Source organism: Actinia tenebrosa, unplaced genomic scaffold, assembly GCF_029948245.1.
Source record: "Actinia tenebrosa isolate PJP-AT-01 unplaced genomic scaffold, QUT_ActTen_1.0 PGA_scaffold9__36_contigs__length_13948895, whole genome shotgun sequence".
Lineage (NCBI taxonomy): Eukaryota > Metazoa > Cnidaria > Anthozoa > Actiniaria > Actiniidae > Actinia > Actinia tenebrosa.
The window spans coordinates 9,564,192-9,582,648 of NW_028292586.1; the positions used below are offsets into that span (position 1 = coordinate 9,564,192).

The 18,457-nt window shown below is 41.1% G+C and overlaps 1 protein-coding gene across 2 annotated transcripts in view; it reads left to right on the plus strand.

Moving 5' to 3' along the window:
• The window catches only part of LOC116303058 (protein O-mannosyl-transferase 1), a 44,307-nt gene that overhangs the window by 18,157 nt on the left and 7,693 nt on the right, over positions 1–18,457 (plus strand). For both annotated transcript variants that reach the window (XM_089025158.1, XM_089025156.1), the window contains 12 exons: positions 6,646–6,731; positions 6,884–6,947; positions 8,565–8,673; positions 8,838–8,906; positions 9,898–9,991; positions 10,300–10,455; positions 12,301–12,337; positions 12,888–13,068; positions 15,606–15,698; positions 16,667–16,763; positions 16,886–16,975; positions 17,147–17,267. In XM_089025158.1, coding sequence (XP_088881284.1) covers positions 6,646–6,731; positions 6,884–6,947; positions 8,565–8,673; positions 8,838–8,906; positions 9,898–9,991; positions 10,300–10,455; positions 12,301–12,337; positions 12,888–13,068; positions 15,606–15,698; positions 16,667–16,763; positions 16,886–16,975; positions 17,147–17,267 — 1,197 coding nt within the window. The remainder of the gene's footprint in view (positions 1–6,645; positions 6,732–6,883; positions 6,948–8,564; positions 8,674–8,837; positions 8,907–9,897; positions 9,992–10,299; positions 10,456–12,300; positions 12,338–12,887; positions 13,069–15,605; positions 15,699–16,666; positions 16,764–16,885; positions 16,976–17,146; positions 17,268–18,457) is intronic.

Here is an 18,457-nt window from a genome sequence, read left to right on the forward strand (position 1 = left end):
GTTAATGGTGCGCATGTCAATCCACAGCGCATATTTATCCTTAAAGAATTCCTCGGGGCTAATTTGGTCGCCAAACTTACGCATTGCCTCTCTGTACACGTCTGCGGGCTTTATCCCCTGGGAGTAGACCTTGTTTGGAACACCGTTTATGTTGACCCCCACGTTAGTAATGTTGGGGTTGTGAAAGGCCTCGGAGTCGCGCTTACCGGCTTCGTAGGGTTTGGCAAACACCAACATCAGCCCCGTGAGACTTCTTCGCGGGAGGTTAATGCTTTGGTTGATAACCTCATCCGTCTTATCCAGGAAGCTGAACGTCTTATACATCACTACGTGGTCGTATAAGAACGCCTTTCCGGCGCTGTATTCCATGCCAGCGCTACGTGCGAGCTCTTCGCTGTACACGGTTTCGTACTGTAATTCTAGATTAGTGATAGAATAAGGATCCACGGCTCCACTGATTGCGCTGTCCATGCCTCCTAGAATGTTCGTAGTGTCCGCCAAGGTTACTTCAAACTGTAACTCGGATAACTGCCTGGGGTAATACACGCCATGGTTCGTAATTACTTCAAAGTCCAAAGGGATAACGTATTTGGTACCGTACGCAGTTACTACCCTTGTTGCGTCTGCTACTGCGGTTGCTCCGCCGGAGTCAGTAGGCGCCGGGTTAGTATCGCTGCGAAGCTTACGAAGAATAACGCTTCCGATTCCCTGCTCTATCTTCTGCTCACGGTCAAAGGCCGTCAACCATAAATCTTTGTACGTGGTGTACAGGTCGTACCTATTCAAATCCAAGAGGGATTCCCCGGCAAACTTGATTCTCATCTTAGAGACGAGGTTCCTACCCACGTTATTGACGGTATAGCGCTTGTCCTTGGTGCTTGGTTGTATTGCTAGGTCAAACCTTAAAGCCAAGGTACCAGGAACCAACACTAGGTTATCCGTTAGGCGGGGCACGCCTACGTACAGGGTTTCCCCTGGCTTTGCGCTGCTGGGCGTGAATGTGACCCGGTGAAAGGTGCGTTCTGCTTTCAGCCCGCCAACCTGCTTAGGTAATACGTTGGGGTTTAACTTTGAGCTTATCATATATAATGGAAGTAGAAGGAACGGATTTTGATCCCCTTACCGAAGAAGGTCAAGTCGATATTAACGATGAAGAATATGAAACCCTGCTTCCTGATGACAATGTAGACCCCCGAGGCCTTTTTGATAAATTGCTGAACAAGTATGGCGTCAGGGCCCGCGATGCTATGCGTTCCTTGAGAGATAAATTTAGGTCTAAGAACCCCCACACGCCCATTCCAGAATACTTACAAATGGAATCTCTTGGCGTGCGGTCGGACTTAATAGCGGACCTCATCGAGGACCTAAGGGAGCGATACCCAAGCCTAAACCTGGCTCTCTTAGACTTCCAAATAGGAGACAAAGGGCAGGTTCAAGTTAGAGAATCGGGTAGGGAAAAATGGCACAACCTGTATCAAAGGAAGAATTCCCACCTGCTTAACAACCAGCTTCCAAAAGGAGTCACAAATGCGCTGGGAACGCCCAACTTGACCATGCAGCGAGGCTCGACTAGGGAGGAAATGCGACTGGATTTCAATAAGATCTTTAAGGCGGCAGCTAAATTACCGGCCTTTGCAGGCGGCCATGGAACATACGAAGAATTAAGGGCGCAAGTAGGAACGCTAAGTGAGTCACTCCAAACCAAGACAGAGGAAGTTGCTACGCTGAACTCTCAAAAACAGGAATTGGAGGCCAAGATAAATAAAATACGGACCTTACCAGCACGCCTTGCCGAGCAAGCCTCTTCTGCATACGATTTAGCGGAAGCGCATCGAGAATTGGCCGAGATTGCTAGCCGAACGGAGGCAGCTAATAACGACTTAGAACGAATCGCCAGGGAGCGCGAGGACCTCTTAAGGGCAAGTGAGGATTTGGCGGCTCTTAAGGTGTCTTTCCAGAATCTAGAGCTGGAAAACGACGTCCTCGAAGAAAGATTTAAGGAAATGGAAGACGAATTCATTAAACAAAATGAACTAACTACTAAAAGCCATGCAGACGAAATCGTAGACTTTAGGAATAGACTTTCTAAGGCGTTGGACGAAAAAAGCGACGCAAGGAATCAGCTAAGGGCTGCTTTGAATGAAGCGGCGGGAAAAGACACGGAACTACAGCGCTTAGGACAAGAATTAATGGAGTCTGTTGACAGAGAAAGGCAAGTAATGGTGGACAAGGCAGTGGCGGAGGAACAAATACGGCAACTTCGACAGGCCGTCGAAGACTTGGAGTACGAAATAGATCGACAGCGAGCAATAATCGAAGATCCAACTAGCACTGAAGAAAGGGAGGCAGCCCAAAAGGAAGTAGAAACCCTTCAGGAAAGACTGGCGGAATTACGAACGCAAATAGAAGGTAAGGAAAAGGAGCTGGGGCTTACCACCAAGGAAAAGATAAAAAGAGCTTTGGTGAAATATGGCGTGCCGCTGGTATTTGCGGTTGCTATTTCGAGCGTAGTAGGAGTCATCCTTAGCACGCTTAAAGCTACGGGCGCGGGCGTAAAGAAATTAGGCAGTGGACTAACGGACTTGGGAAAAAAGATGGCAGCCGGTCTTCCTGGGCTGCTGGGTTCGGTCGTTTCCTTAGCGCTTAGGGCCGGCGGAGAACTGCTAAAGTTTGTGGGGAATAACATTTGGATCCTCGTAGTAGCTATTGGAGTGGTACTCCTGAAGAAGATGAAGGGTTAACTTTATCCTTGTGTATTACTGGTGGCTTATCGTCGTCGGGCGCCCGAGGCGTCCTCGACTGGGGATAAGTAAAGATGGTATTCGCACCGCCTTGATAATGCGGAACTAGTGGTATGGCGGTCATGGTGCTAATGGGTTTATGGCACCAGGCAGCATTAGGGGAACTAGGACCAAGGCCATTTATTCGAAGGTAGGCAACGTCATTGGGAAGAACCTGAAGCTTCGCGTATTGACAATTAACTATCATATGAAAAGTTATCGACGTTATGTCCTCTGAGCTTTGCGGTGGGGGCTCCGACGAGAAATGGACTGGGTTCCTATTGTTATCTTTTTTTCTGTAAGGCAGTAATGGATGGTTATTCTCATCAACGATCCTAAACCCAGCATTGCACGAATGCCCCGTGTTAATGCTAATAGTACACACGATCAATCCCAGGCCCCCAACCTTCGCCCACAATCCCGTGTCATACCAATGCTGTTCTAAGTATTCCTTCTCCTCCAAATAATGAAGAAACCAATCTTCCTTCGCGTGTGGATTCATATATTTCAGTAAATAAATTTGCTTCTAAAGGCTAAGCACCGTAAGAGTGCTAATGGTAGCGTGATTATAAGGTCGATCTCTTTGGTCATGTATGCTATTTATCGTTACTACGCCCGTGTCGTCTACTCTCATTTGCAGCTTTACCTTCCCGTGGCAATCAGCAATCATGTGAAAAGTCCAAACCGAGATGTTTTCGGCGCTGCTGGGGTTGGGCTCTACGGAGAAATGCGTAGGCTCCCTGTTGTTTGTCTTCGCACGCATAGGCTGCAGTATGCCATTCTCATCCAGGAACCTAAAGCCCACGTTGGCGTGACTGCTCGTGCCAATGCAAATACTACAAAGGATCAATTTCTTTCCTGAGTAATTCAAATTCACGGACATGCCCGTGACATCAACCCAAGAGCTCTGGTTGTATTTTTTCTCGCCTGTGTAAGTCGTATAAACACAATCTACTCCAGCTACGTAGGGGTTGTTCATCGCCATATATAATAGCTCAGACCAACACCCGCGGTGGCTAAGCCGGCTTTTAGTAAGTTATGGTCGTATTCCTCGGGTATCGTAGGCATAACATGGGCCTTCTTTGATGGTTTCTTAACTGCGGGTAGCTTCGCTTCGTGTGACTTTTTTGGCTTCTCTACGAAGTGAGGAATGTTCCTAAGAGTGTCAGAGTTCACGTCATTCACCCCAAACTTCATATCCTTAGTAGCTCGTTGAAGTTTGTTGTTATAACCCACGACGGAATCGGCGTTGATGACCAAATTACTTGGCATTAACCAACAACCAGGACTCAAGGCATAATCCAGTCTAACCTTTGATTGCTGCACCGCAAGTTGATATCTTTGAACTGACTTAGAAATCTCATTCTCGATAACAGCGCTTTCGAAGAGAACGAGGAATACTTGTTGGGTTTCCTGTGACGCACCGGAGGCATCTACGATGGGGCTGCGAGTGCTAACCTGGGCCCCTAGAATGCAGTAAACAAAGGCTTCAATGCTTCGATTAATCCTTGCTAGGTTCTTCAGGCCAATACCTTTCGCGGCAAAGAAAGGCGCCCAAGGATATTTCTCTTTGCTTTCTATGAAGTAAATCAAGTCACCTTTTGACGCTTTACCACCAAGGTCGGAGAATTCCCATCTGCTGGGGTATCCCATTCCGGCCCTTTCTATGCTGGCTCCGACGTATGAAGCATAAGTGTACGTTTCTCCTAAACCATGTGCGGCACCTTCTTTATTACGAAAGTCAGGATTCGTTAGGTTGAATTCATTCCTTAATCGCTCCCATGCGACTTTGTCATATTTGTTATCCTTCGGCTTAAAGATAGTGTCACTAGGAAGCGGTGCTCCTAACTCAAACAATATCCTACGAATAGTAAAAGCAACATGAAATCGCAGGAAAGGAATGTGGAACATGTCCGCGGCTATACCACATCCTTTAGTAGCAGCCCAGACGGCAAAGTTTAACTGCTGCGGCCAATACCGCATGTTGGGACCTGATAACCATTCTCTGGATTCTTTCCCTGAGGTATGTTTCATGGCAGTTTCTCTAAAGATGTCTCTGACTTTTATTTCGAAAGTCGTAGAACCCACGGGAATTTCTAAGGAGGTAACCATCTTAGCAAAGTCATTTGCGCCGCCTTTGTTGTTGTAAAACGGGCAATCCTCCGTTGCCGGTAATAAATTCTCTGGAAAATTAGGCTGCCTTTCTTTATGCTCGGGTTTTGGGTTCTTTGGCTCCAAGTCCGCATTGCTGTACATCCTGGAGCCTTTATAGTAAATCCCATCGGATCTTCTTTCGAACTTACTAGCATCCGCGTGCGGAAACATCTTCCTAAATGCTCTCCAGTTGGCATAATCCCTGTTGTCATGATGTGGCTGCGCCGCTACGTCATTCCCAAAAGCGTCGTACATTAGTATATAATGGATGTTATACCTTCAGCACCTCAGTTGTACCCAGATGTTCCCAACGAATTGAACGCCGAGAACTTTCGTTTAAACAAGGCGAACTTAATACTGGCTTACTTGGAAGGGCAAGCGAAACACTACGAAGAGGTCAGGAAAAAGTACGCCAGAGCCCGAAGCATACTACATAAAATCGCGATAACTTCCGGCTCCATGTCCGTGGCGTTAACAGGCACTGGCGTTGCTACTTCGCTTACCGGACCTGGAATAGTCGTTGGCGTTCCTTTGGCCAGCGTTGGAGCCGTCTGCGGCATCGTTTCCGCTGTTACGACAGGCATTATGAAGCAATTGTCCGGTAAGATATCCAAGCACGACACACACATAGCCCTAGCAAGAGCAAAGGCTAACACCATCGCCGACTTAGTCTCCAAGGCTCTGCAGGACCGCCGCATAGACGACACGGAGTTTTCTTTGATCCTCGCGGAGGAAAAGAAATACGGCGAATTAAAGTCGGGCAATAAAAAAACCATCGTGAAAGATCTTTCCGAGGAATCTCGCAAACAGATCTACCAGGAGGCAAAAGAGGAGCTACAAAGAAAACTCGCTCAGTAGACATCTGCTTTGAAAAGAACGTAGGGGGATTTCGACTGCACATTTCATCTTCTCGGAATCCATTCTAATAGGGGGTGGTTGGGGTCTATTTGCTGGAATATTTCGTAAATTACGTCGGGGTAATAAGGAATATCCTTATCCAGCCGACAGAATAACCACTCGGCCCTTTGCATATCTGGGACATGAGGAATACGCCTACCGGTAATTTCAGACAAAAGATAGGGAATAGCTTTGTAATATTTCCCTAGCTTTAATTTTTTCAATGTCTTTCGTAGACTTTGCGGCGAGGGCTCTTCCAAATTGTCCATAATCTCCCGCGTGTCTAAATATACCGGATGTAAACCTTGGATATGACTCATCCAGTCTCGGAAGTATTTCAACCTCTTATATGGCGTTTTCTTACGACCTCCATTGGCGTAATACTGTTCTTTGGTAACATTTGGCACCGCGTTACGAATATTCTTACCACACTCGTAACACTGTGCTGACGTGTCCTCCTCTATCTGCATTTTTTTACCACAACACCAAAAAGATTCTGGCTTCGGTATGACAACTTTAGGTCTTAGACAAATTATGCAAAAGTCATTGGTGAACTTCTTACATTCATGCATCGTATATCCGACAAATATTTTACCCTCCATTTGCGACCCCAACAGAGCAGCAGTTAGGCAACAAGTCGCGCTGCAGGCTGATCACGCAAGACCCCCTGTAGGGCGGATTACCGACCTCCAAAACCCCACCCCCCCATGGCATTTTTCGACTTGTTAATTTTGGCGATGCAGGCAGTTCGCGAGTCCGCCTAACTGCTGCTATATATAATCCTGATAAACATATCTCTTATTTGTTTTAAAAGGTTTAGGAGATTACGAAGCATTTGTATGGATTCTAAGATTTGTGCCTGCTTTTCTTGGAAGTCTTATAGCACCTTGTATTTATGAGGTATGCCAATCACCTTTATTTACTACATAAGACATCATAATTCAAAACGGTTTGTTTGATAGCATTAATTTAAGGCTTACAAATTGTTTGTATGAAAAACAGGTATTTTTATTTATTATGAATGTATATATGTTCTCTCTCTTACTTCTTAGATAATTTTGGAGCTTGGATGTACTCACTGGGCAGCATCTTTTGGAGCATTCCTTGTTATTTTTGGTAAAACTTTTTTTACATAATTACTTGAGATTGTTCTAATACATTAAGATTTTAGTTATTTCATACTTTTCAAACTGTTTCGCGTTAAAAAAAAAAAAAATTTACCTAGTCACATGCAGTCCAAACAAGGTTCCTGTGTATGGTTTATAAGGAAGTTATGATGAAGATATGACAATAAACTGGAATTTCTCAGTCAACGTTTTGCTTTAAAACTTGCTTCAGTCGTTGCTTGTACCTTGTTCAGTCTTCAGGTGAAGTTTCACTGCAGTTTGAGGCCATTCAATGTTTTTTTTTCAAGATTAGCTCTTCTCTACCTAAATTTTGGCTTGAGACTTTCAAATATCAACCAAGTCATGCTAGGGAATCCCAAAAAATCTCACTCTCTCCCCTTAAACTCTTGTTTACGATTACGATGGTTAATTAATATTTCTAGTTCGTCTCGTCTGGAATTACAGTAATCAACGAGATAGAGCATTTCTCTATCATGTGATCTGTAGCTCCGCCCTTTCATGATCACTTGGCAACATAGTGACATTGATTGACACCTGGTACAAGCTAATTGATCGGACTGTAGACTGAACCCTTTTAGCAGATGCTCGCGAAGGTCTCTTGGATTAGACCCTGAAGACCTCTGGGTACTATTGCACAATTTTTCCATTTTGTAGTGCTGGAATCAGTCAGGAAAAAAAGAAAACAAAGGTATTTTATGACTGGTTTACCACAGGTTACCCGGTAATTATTCTTTTGATATGGTGCGTTTTGAATGACGTTCGAGGGGAGAGATTGAGATTTTTTTGGATTTCCTAGTGTGATGTTGTCGATATTGGGTGCTCCAGCCTCCCATTATTTAAGTAGAGAAGAGCAGATTTAAAAAAAACACTTATCAGCCTAAAATTGTGCTTTAACGTTGCCACCTGTGCTTTCCCAGGTACAAGCAACTACTGAAGCAAGTTTTAAAACAAATATAATGGTTGACATTTAATTTTCATATCTTCATCATAACTCCCATACATTCCATTATATGCCTGCCTGTCATCTAGTACTTACTGTACTTTAAATGCAAAACAAGGAATTTGGGTTTTTAGTTACCCTAATGAAATTCAAAAAATTGCTTGTTAGTAGTAAGTTGTGCTTAGGTTTATACTCCATTTTATTTGGAATGTAGAATAGGAATGTGTTATAGACCTGAGATTTCTTATGACAGCCAAGCTCACTTTTGTATGATTGTCCCAGCCTTTTTTATTGATGGGTTCCAAACTTTCCACATGTATGTGATCAAAATGAAGCCAAAATGTCGGCAAGCTAAAGACTAAACGTGGAATCTTTGGAATTTATCAAAGAATGTGGATGGGGAAATAATATGAAAGTGGGCGTGGCTGTCATAAAAAAAACTCAGGGCTATTCCATAAATCGGGGATTTTCGTAGTAGTGTAATATTATTTGAAGCTTATGATGAATGAATGTAACAACCATATATAGTTTGAATACATAACTTATTTTCTTCGTAGTAAATCTCATCTAAAATATCAATGACAAAATTGTTTTATTAATATCACAATAAAAATAAATAATGTATTCAAACTATGTTTTAAATATATGTTTTTTCTTTTAATATAGATAATATGCTGATTGTACAGACAAGGTTCATGTTCTTAGATGCTTATTTACTCTTCTTCAGTGTGTCTTCATTGATGTGTTACCTCAAGTTTAAAAATAAAAATAAAAGGTAGTAGCATTAGATTTGTATTTCAGGTTCATCTAGCTCTTACCTAAAACCCTGCCCTCTGAGTTTTTGTTGAAACAAGTATTTATAGTTTCCGTGTAGCAAAAATTAATAATGTACAGCACACACTGCTTGCATTTTAATAACTTTTGGTCTGTCTTTTCAAGCTGTGCCTTTACATTTTCTTGGTGGTTATGGCTGATCTTGCTGGGTGTGTCACTCACAGGAGCTTGCAGGTAAGCACATATTATTTATTCCTGTATCATAATTTATCCAGAAAGGAGGGTACCCTACAACTACGGCATACACCCACTACACACGTCATATACCCACATAAAGTTGTTGCGTCTTTTGCTAGGTACAGCAGAAGTACTTGGTGAGAACTTAAATACTTTAAGTAAATAAGTCCCTGTGTTGTGGTCGGGTTTAGAGTAGGCAGGTTCGGCAATGATAGAGAGGTATTGTCCGTTGATCGTCTGTCTTTTTTTTTTGTTTGTTTTTGTTTGTTAGTTGTTGTTGTTGTTGTTGTTCATATGTTTGTCTGTTTGTTTGATTTTTGTCTTTGTTTTTGTTTTGTCTTGCTTGTTTTGTTTTGTTTTGTTTTTTGATGCGGCCGGCCTGTCTGTCCACAATAGCATTTCCCACTATCATATTTGATAAGATAAATCCTTCAATCCGCTGTAGTGTGGCTAGAGAGTCTTTCTAAGGTCCAAATTGTGACAGAATTTGTGTGTAGAGTCTTTACGAATATGTCATTCTTGCGTAAGAGAAATATTAGCGATGCGCTTTGGTGGTTGAGACTCAAGTTTATACACATCTAGTAAGACAGTTATTTATTTATTTATTACAACTGTGAGGAACGAATTAATGAATTAATGATTTTCTAAGGTATAAATTTTATTAGGAGTTTGAAATTGCATGTGGAGAGAGGTCTTTGTGTGATGGCCAAAGTAGTTGAAAACTTTCGAGTTGGCCGCCACCTGAGATGAGGGAGAAAAGAGGAGTTTTTGTCAATGAGGCCATGTGACGAAAATGTCGTCTGTATATCTGAGCCAGCATGTTGGTTAGTTACACACTACCTTAGGGCCTGTATGTTTATCATCATTCTAAAGTAGACTATCTGACTAGCATAGCCGAAACGTCAGGTCATGTTTCTAATTACGCGCGCTTTCCGAAAGGATATAATATTTATTCATATTTAATATTAACTGCATTTGCTATTTTTAGTTCAAAGTATTGTGCTGTGCTGACCTTGCTCACTCTAGGAATTGTGATGTGCCTTGATTTTTGGAGAATGATTGGTGACAAAGCGATTTCAAATGTAAGACGATATTTGTTAAAAAGTCATGTATAATTGTTTCAAATTAACTTTATTTGATAATTGCCATACTTTCTCACACATACCTATGTGAACATACTGAATAGTCTTTCGTAGTCATTGACCTTTATGCTTAACCATCGTTGACAATAGATTAAACATTATTAGTTATGATCAGTCGATTATTTGTTTGAGAGTATCTTATCCATGCAATCAAAAATCGAGAACTTATACTGAGGACATTTCATGTGGACAAACTTTTAAGGCATTTTTATAATACTGAACTTTGTTTTGTTGTTGGTTGATTTCAGAAAGACTTGACAAGCCATTTTGCAGCTAGGGTATTCTGCCTTGGTGTTATTCCCGTGCTCCTGTATCTACTTCAATTTTATATTTTATTCGCTGTGTTATACAAAACTGGTCCACACGATGACATGATGTCAAGTCCATTTCAAGCCAGCCTTGAGGTATTTGTAATGCAGAAATGTATAGAGCTAACAGGAAAAGTTTGCAAGCACTAGTTAAGCAAGCACTGAATTCTTAAGGTATCAGGATACGTTTTAAATCTGATTCGCGGAATCCGAAAATTTGCGCACGCTTAACAAGGTTTGTCTATAAAGGTATACTTTTTTTCCTGAAACTTAGCCCCCATCCACACGTATCCGGAAATTTTCGTATCCACAATTTTTTTTTTTGCGGATACGAAAATGTTTGCGTCCACACGCAGCGTATTCGAATCGTATTCGAATCGTTTTCGAATCGTTTTCACTGTCCACACGTATCCGGAAATTTCTTGATTCGCCCTGATGCACGCTAGTGCCTAGTCCCTTTGACGGATAGTTTTCTTATTGAGCATGCGCAAAGTCGTGTTTACGTCATCGTATTCGAAAATTTCCGGATACGACCGTCCACACGTATCCGTATTCGGAGCGTATTCGAAAATTTCCACTCTGGAGACCGTTTTCCAAAATTTCCGGATACAGATACAAAAATTTCCGGACACGTGTGGACGCAACCCCTATCTGCAAAAAAGAAATTGCACCGGATCACGTGCAAAATGCTGCAGCAAGACTCGTTACACCGGCACTTAAATAGACTTCATTGGCTTCCAATTCGGTCGAGTATTCATTTGAAGCTTTTACACTTTTAACGTTTAAAGCAATTAATGGAATATGTCCATCCTATCTTAGATACTTAATTAGTGTTAATCTAAATTCTCATGATCTTAGATCTAATGGTCGTCTTTTTTCTGGAGCCACCTAAAACGGAATACGGAGTCAGATCTTTTTTTGCGGCGGTTCTGTCATGATAGCATAGTTACCTGTCCAATTACGTGAAGTCCAATCACTCACTGTCTTCAAACAGCAGTTGAAGACTTTCCTTTTTCGGTCAGATTTTTCATGTGAAACATTTTTGGGCAGGAGTTATCTTAAGGTGGCTGACTTCTTTGGTAAATGATAAACAGAAAATTGAAACTCTTTTAACCTGAAATTTAATGCTGATTTTAAAAATGCAGAGAAAAATGAAGCTTGTTTTTGAGATAATCACTCCGGAATGACATGCGTTTGTACAATTTCCAAAGACAAATAGCGAAAATCAACCTCTGTACAAAAAAATCATAAAACCGAAACTAAGGAAGAAACATGAGTAATTTTCTCCGAACACGTAACTTACACTATATTTATAAGATACTGATAAAAGTTGTCTTGATAAACTATTGTAGACAATGGAAAAAGTTTTTTTGTTCAGGTTATGCGGTGTACCAGTTGTCGTAAAAATTGAGCACAACACAAACAGAACGATTTCTTACATTGTTCTGATAAACAGAATTGTCTGCTTTGAAAAATAATGGGATATTACCTGTTACTCTAGAAAATAACGAAAAAATATAGGGTCCCGCGCAAAATTTGAGGTTTTGCCCTCTTGAAGTTCAAAACGTGTATGGTTCTTCAATGAAATCGTGCAAATTATTCAGCGGTTTTTGAGCGCGCGCACCTCGTGGGCTCAAATCGCATGTTGAAAAGTAATTGGCCACCTTAATTATTATCATTAGTATTAGGATAAACAAAACTGTTGTAAAGGGCTGCTGATCAGCATATGTAAATAACGCTTCATTTAAAAGTAATTAAATTATTATTACGGCTTGTTATTTCTATAACTTTATTCGGTGTATAAAGCTCCAGTGGCGTTATATCACAGAACAGAACATAGCTAAGCCTGCTATTCGTTAATTTTAACATAATTGATGTAAATTCCACAACCTTCCTCCCGTTGAAAAATTTATCTCTCATCATCAAATAAATACTTTTCAGGGTGGTCTTGCCAAGATTACTCATGGACAAGCACGAGGTAAAAAATGCATGAAAAGGAGAAACTTTTATTGCCGGATGAAAAACTTTTTTTTTAAACCATACAACTGAAATGCTTTCTGGATATTTATTGTAATTATGAATGAATAAATGAGTGAGTGAGTGAGTGTGTGAGTGAGTGAGTGGGTGGGTGGGTGAGTGAGTGAGTGAGTGAGTGAGTGAGTGAGTGAGTGGGTGAGTGAGTGAGTGAGTGTGTGAGTGAGTGAGTGGGTGGGTGAGTGAGTGGGTGAGTGAGTGGGTGAGTGAGTGAATGAGTGAGTGAGAGAATGAATGAATGAATGAATTTATTTTATGATCAAAGAAACTCTGAGAGTATGTAATACTGAAGTGTTGCTAACTTTAGCTTGCTGCCTGCTAGCACATATGTAGCTTGTTCATGGGCATACACGTATGCGTGGGGTTTTGGCTTTAGATATCTTTAATAGGGATCCATAGATGTAAAGAGGACTAAGTGAAGTGCGCGACCTCTTTCCAGAACAGCAGTCTCTTACCGGTTTACATATTGTAACCTTTCCTTTTACTCTTTACAGAAATAGCTTATGGTTCTCAAATCACGTTAAGACACACAGGTCGTCAGTGTTGGTTACATTCACATGCCCATAACTACCCTATCAAATATCCAGACGGGCGTGGTAGTTCCCACCAGCAACAGGTCACGTGCTATAGCTTTAAAGATGTTAACAATTGGTGGATCGTTAAGGATCCTAAAAGGTGAGATATAATATAATCCAAGTACATTTAGTAGTATGACACCTTATAGAGCGTTTTCACATGACATCACAGCGGTCATGTTGGTGTACCAAAACAATACATTTTCTATCCTCGTGGGATGGACCCTTTATTTTTATGCAAATACTGAGCAGAAAGTTGATATTGTTTGCCTTTTCACGTGAGTGGAAAACACTCTATTGGTGGAGGGGTGGCCAATCAGAACTGAACGGGTCCAAAGTTCGATCATCGAGACAGGTTTATAGCATAAAAAATTCATTCTGAAGTAAACACCTTTACTCTGACGTGAATTTCAAAGGTGGAAGAAAGACTTTTACAATAACTATATTGGAATTTTATATTTTGTTATGTTAAAATACTTCACTGCGGTTTTCGATATTCTGCAACTCGGCAGTAAGAGGTGAACTGCGAATTTTTTTTTTTTTTTTTTTTTTTTTGCTGCCGCTCATAGACTCATGCGCTGCTCATAAAGGCCACAGACTGCTCTTCAATTGCTCACAGACAGCTCATAGACACATGCAGTTCTTCTAAAGGCTATCAAACTGCTCTTCAATTGCTCACACACAGCTCATAGACACATGCAGTTCTTCTAAAGGCTACCAAACTGCTCTTCAATTGCTCACACACAGCTCATAGACACATGCAGTTCTTCTAAAGGCTACCAAACTGCTCTTGAATTGCTCACACACAGCTCATAGACACATGCAGTTCTTCTAAAGGCTACCAAACTGCTCTTGAATTGCTCACACACAGCTCATAGACACATGCAGTTCTTCTAAAGGCTACCAAACTGCTCTTGAATTGCTCACAGACAGCTCATAGACACATGCAGTTCTTCTAAAGGCTACCAAACTGCTCTTCAATTGCTCATAGGCAGCTCATAGACACATGCAGTTCTTCTAAAGGCTACCAAACTGCTCTTCAATTGCTCATAGACACATGCAGTTCTTCTAAAGGCTATCAAACTGCTCTTCAATTGCTCACACACAGCTCATAGACACATGCAGTTCTTCTAAAGGCTACCAAACTGCTCTTGAATTGCTCACACACAGCTCATAGACACATGCAGTTCTTCTAAAGGCTACCAAACTGCTCTTCAATTGCTCACAGACAGCTCATAGACACATGCAGTTCTTCTAAAGGCTACCAAACTGCTCTTCAATTGCTCACAGACAGCTCATAGACACATGCAGTTCTTCTAAAGGCTACCAAACTGCTCTTCAATTGCTCACACACAGCTCATAGACACATGCAGTTCTTCTAAAGGCTACCAAACTGCTCTTGAATTGCTCACACACAGCTCATAGACACATGCAGTTCTTCTAAAGGCTACCAAACTGCTCTTGAATTGCTCATAGGCAGCTCATAGACACATGCAGTTCTTCTAAAGGCTACCAAACTGCTCTTGAATTGCTCACAGACAGCTCATAGACACATGCAGTTCTTCTAAAGGCTACCAAACTGCTCTTCAATTGCTCACAGACAGCTCAAAGACACATGCAGTTCTTCTAAAGGCTACCAAACTGCTCTTGAATTGCTCACAGACAGCTCATAGACACATGCAGTTCTTCTAAAGGCTACCAAACTGCTCTTCAATTGCTCATAGACACATGCAGTTCTTCTAAAGGCTACCAAACTGCTCTTGAATTGCTCACACACAGCTCATAGGCACATGCAGTTCTTCTAAAGGCTACCAAACTGCTCTTCAATTGCTCATAGACACATGCAGTTCTTCTAAAGGCTACCAAACTGCTCTTGAATTGCTCACAGACAGCTCATAGACACATGCAGTTCTTCTAAAGGCTATCAAACTGCTCTTGAATTGCTCACAGACAGCTCATAGACACATGCAGTTCTTCTAAAGGCTACCAAACTGCTCTTCAATTGCTCACAGACAGCTCATAGACACATGCAGTTCTTCTAAAGGCTACCAAACTGCTATTGAATTGCTCATAGGCAGCTCATAGACACATGCAGTTCTTCTAAAGGCTACCAAACTGCTCTTCAATTGCTCACAGACAGCTCATAGACACATGCAGTTCTTCTAAAGGCCACAGACTGCTCTTCAATTGCTCACAGACAGCTCATAGACACATGCAGTTCTTCTAAAGGCTACCAAACTGCTATTCAATTGCTCACAGACAGCTCATAGACACATGCAGTTCTTCTAAAGGCTACCAAACTGCTATTGAATTGCTCATAGGCAGCTCATAGACACATGCAGTTCTTCTAAAGGCTACCAAACTGCTATTGAATTGCTCAAAGGCAGCTCATAGACACATGCAGTTCTTCTAAAGGCTACCAAACTGCTCTTGAATTGCTCACAGACAGCTCATAGACACATGCAGTTCTTCTAAAGGCTACCAAACTGCTATTGAATTGCTAACCGCAGACTGCTAATAGACTCGTCGCTCCAATTTTTCAGTTATTTTTAGCGGGCTCGGGGGAAACATCATTTCTACGATAGTCTGCATGAAAATCCTCTACAACTGCATATTAATTCTAATACTTGATTTCAGCAACAACCTCCACGTTGACTTCCCACCCCGTCCAGTTGTTAATGGTGATATTATACAGCTTATCCATGGTGTGTCTGGAAGAACTCTAAACAGGTGTGTTACTCTGATACCTGCGTTAACTCAACGATCCCAGTTGTACGTTTCTGCAAGCCCCTCCCCTTCCCCCCCCCCCCCCTCCCCTCCACTCCACTCCACTCCATACACACACACATTATTTCCTTTTTTTTCGAAATTCCATTTAGAACTGCCTGTTTTTGAATGCGAAACTCAAAGTTATTGGGTTCGAGGCACCTCATTTGACAACGTCCCGCAGGATCGCAATTTCCGATATGTCGATCATCATTAACACATTAACACATTAGCATACTCCGTAGATTATGAACTTCAAAGCGGTGTCTCAGATTTTTGACTTTTTAGATCAAGCGCAATTACGCGTTAATTTCGTACGTTTGATTTTTCGATGATTGTGATTGTGAAAGAGCCAATATCTTTTAAATAAAAAACATTAAAAAAAACAAAAACATTTAAACCCAATAAGTTTTTGTGTTCCTAGACAATTGATGAAATACCCTGGCTTTCGGAGGGATTTTTTGCCCGCGAATTTACTGAGAGCGGCGGAAAAAAACCCTTCTGGTAACGGCCGTTGGCAACCTCAGTTCCGTGCAGTACCGCCTCACTTTCGTAATAATCCTCTTGTCAAACCGGTGTTTGTCTGGGCAGCTCAGGTATTGTTTATTTTGGTAATGCTGCAAGTGGCGCAGCGTGCCGTGAAATGTCAAATGGCGAGTTTCAGAACAGCCGACCTGGTCACTGAGGTTGGCAACGGCTGTGACCAGAGGATTTTTTTCGCCCCTCGCCACTTTCAGTAAATCCGCGAAAAAAATTCCCTCTGGAACCCAGGATATTTTTGAAATGTATTTCGAAAACATCGATTAACTTCAAGAAAATGTCAGAAGTTCAGAACTATGGACTTCAGAAAATGTTTAATTCGGCTCGCGCATAAAGTGGTCTCCACGAAGCCTTTTGCATCTTTATGACTGACTACTTTTCTCCCCTTTTAGCCATGATGTAGCAGCACCTTTATCACCAACAAACCAAGAAGTATCTTGTTATATCGACTACAATATATCCATGCCTCCACAAAATCTATGGAGACTAGTAGGTTTTTGAGTATTGAGCATTGAAGTTTTCCCTTTAATTGTCGACGCTTTGACCTTTATCGTTAACGGCCTGTGTGAGAGGCTGGGTTCTTAATTTTTATCTTTTTGTTTTTGTAACAGGAAATAGTTAATCCTGATTCAACCAACAAATGGATAACGATACAGTCTGAAATCCGATTCATTCACGTAAACACATCACAAGCACTTAAGGTAAACAAACTCAGTCCAACTTTACTGATGCATGAGTTTGGTTCCTAGTGGCTGAATGGGCCGCCCTGCCTAAATAAAGTTGATATTACATTACATTATAACCAGTACTGCTGTAAAGCATGTGGTGTTTTTTGCTTCTCTTTCACCTGCCGATGAAATTCCTCATTTCAGATTACAGGACTTCAGTTACCTGATTGGGGATTCAAGCAGTTGGAAGTTGCAACAGATCGAGTTATCAACCAGAAGGATACTTCCTGGAATGTGGAGGAACATCAACAGAATATTTCATATCGTAAGTTGTAATAATGTTTTAATAAGTTATGTTGATTACCTAGCATGAACTGACTCATGGAGCATATATCGAGATTTCGAGTCTTACCTATTTACCATCCACGGTTGTTATGGAAAGGATTATATCTCAATAACAATCTAATTACTAAGAATCTAAAGTTTTGATCGATTTTTTTCGTTTTAATTCGTTCAGAGCGTAAAAAACATTGCGCATTTTCAGTTCTTGATCACGCCAGCGTGTAGACCACGGGAGAGGCATAAATGTGTTTGGAGCTCTAACATTGATCAAAAATTAGCTAAATTGTAGCTGAGATGAATTGGAACGAAGTTAAGCATGGGTTTTACTCTTCGTTAAGCGGTTCGTAAAATATTTAAATTTAAAATTTTCAACATGACTTTGTAGCCTGGCCTTTTCACCGTTTTCAAAAATAAAGCTTAACTTTAATCAAAAAACGATCTATTTCACAAATGTTTAATATGTACAGATTTGAATCTTTTCCATAGCAACCGTAGCTGGTGAATAGGTAAGACCCCCCTTAAAGTTTGATGGTTATTGTAATTAAGTGGCCTTTGTTGTTATGGTTACACTAGAAGAATTGGAAAAAGCACAGGACTGAATAAGAATGGAACATTCGTTTTAAAAAATATCGTTTAAAAAAAAATATATTTAATATTTGTGATCATTTATTGCCCTATAACAGTATGTATTCACATTAAAACAGTCTCTTGTTTTAACGCTAAGGATTATGGTCGGTAGAGGGGGACAGAATGGTAAACGGGTATTCATTGAGCTTTGCGCTTCAAGTTATGCGTTTCGAGTTACGCGTTTTTCGAGTTACGCGCTCGTTCACACCCATTTGACGTCTTCACGCAGTGCGCGTAGTTCTATGTCATTAAGAAAGTTGCGTGAGTTCGAGTTACGCACTCGACTGCAGAAAGAGATCTTTCGTAGTCCGATTTACCCCCTAATGAATAAAGAATAAAGAAAATTTTTGTATTTACTTATTCAGTATATTCATTTTAGTTAATTTCTAGTCTAAAGTCTAGTCATTATCTACTTAACAATTTTCAAATTGGTTAGTTTTATGATACTTTTCACAATGAATTATAATTAAAATCGTCATTTGAAATCAGAAAAACTTTTACCACAAAATTTTACGATCATCTTCTTGTTCGTTACCTTGTTTGGCA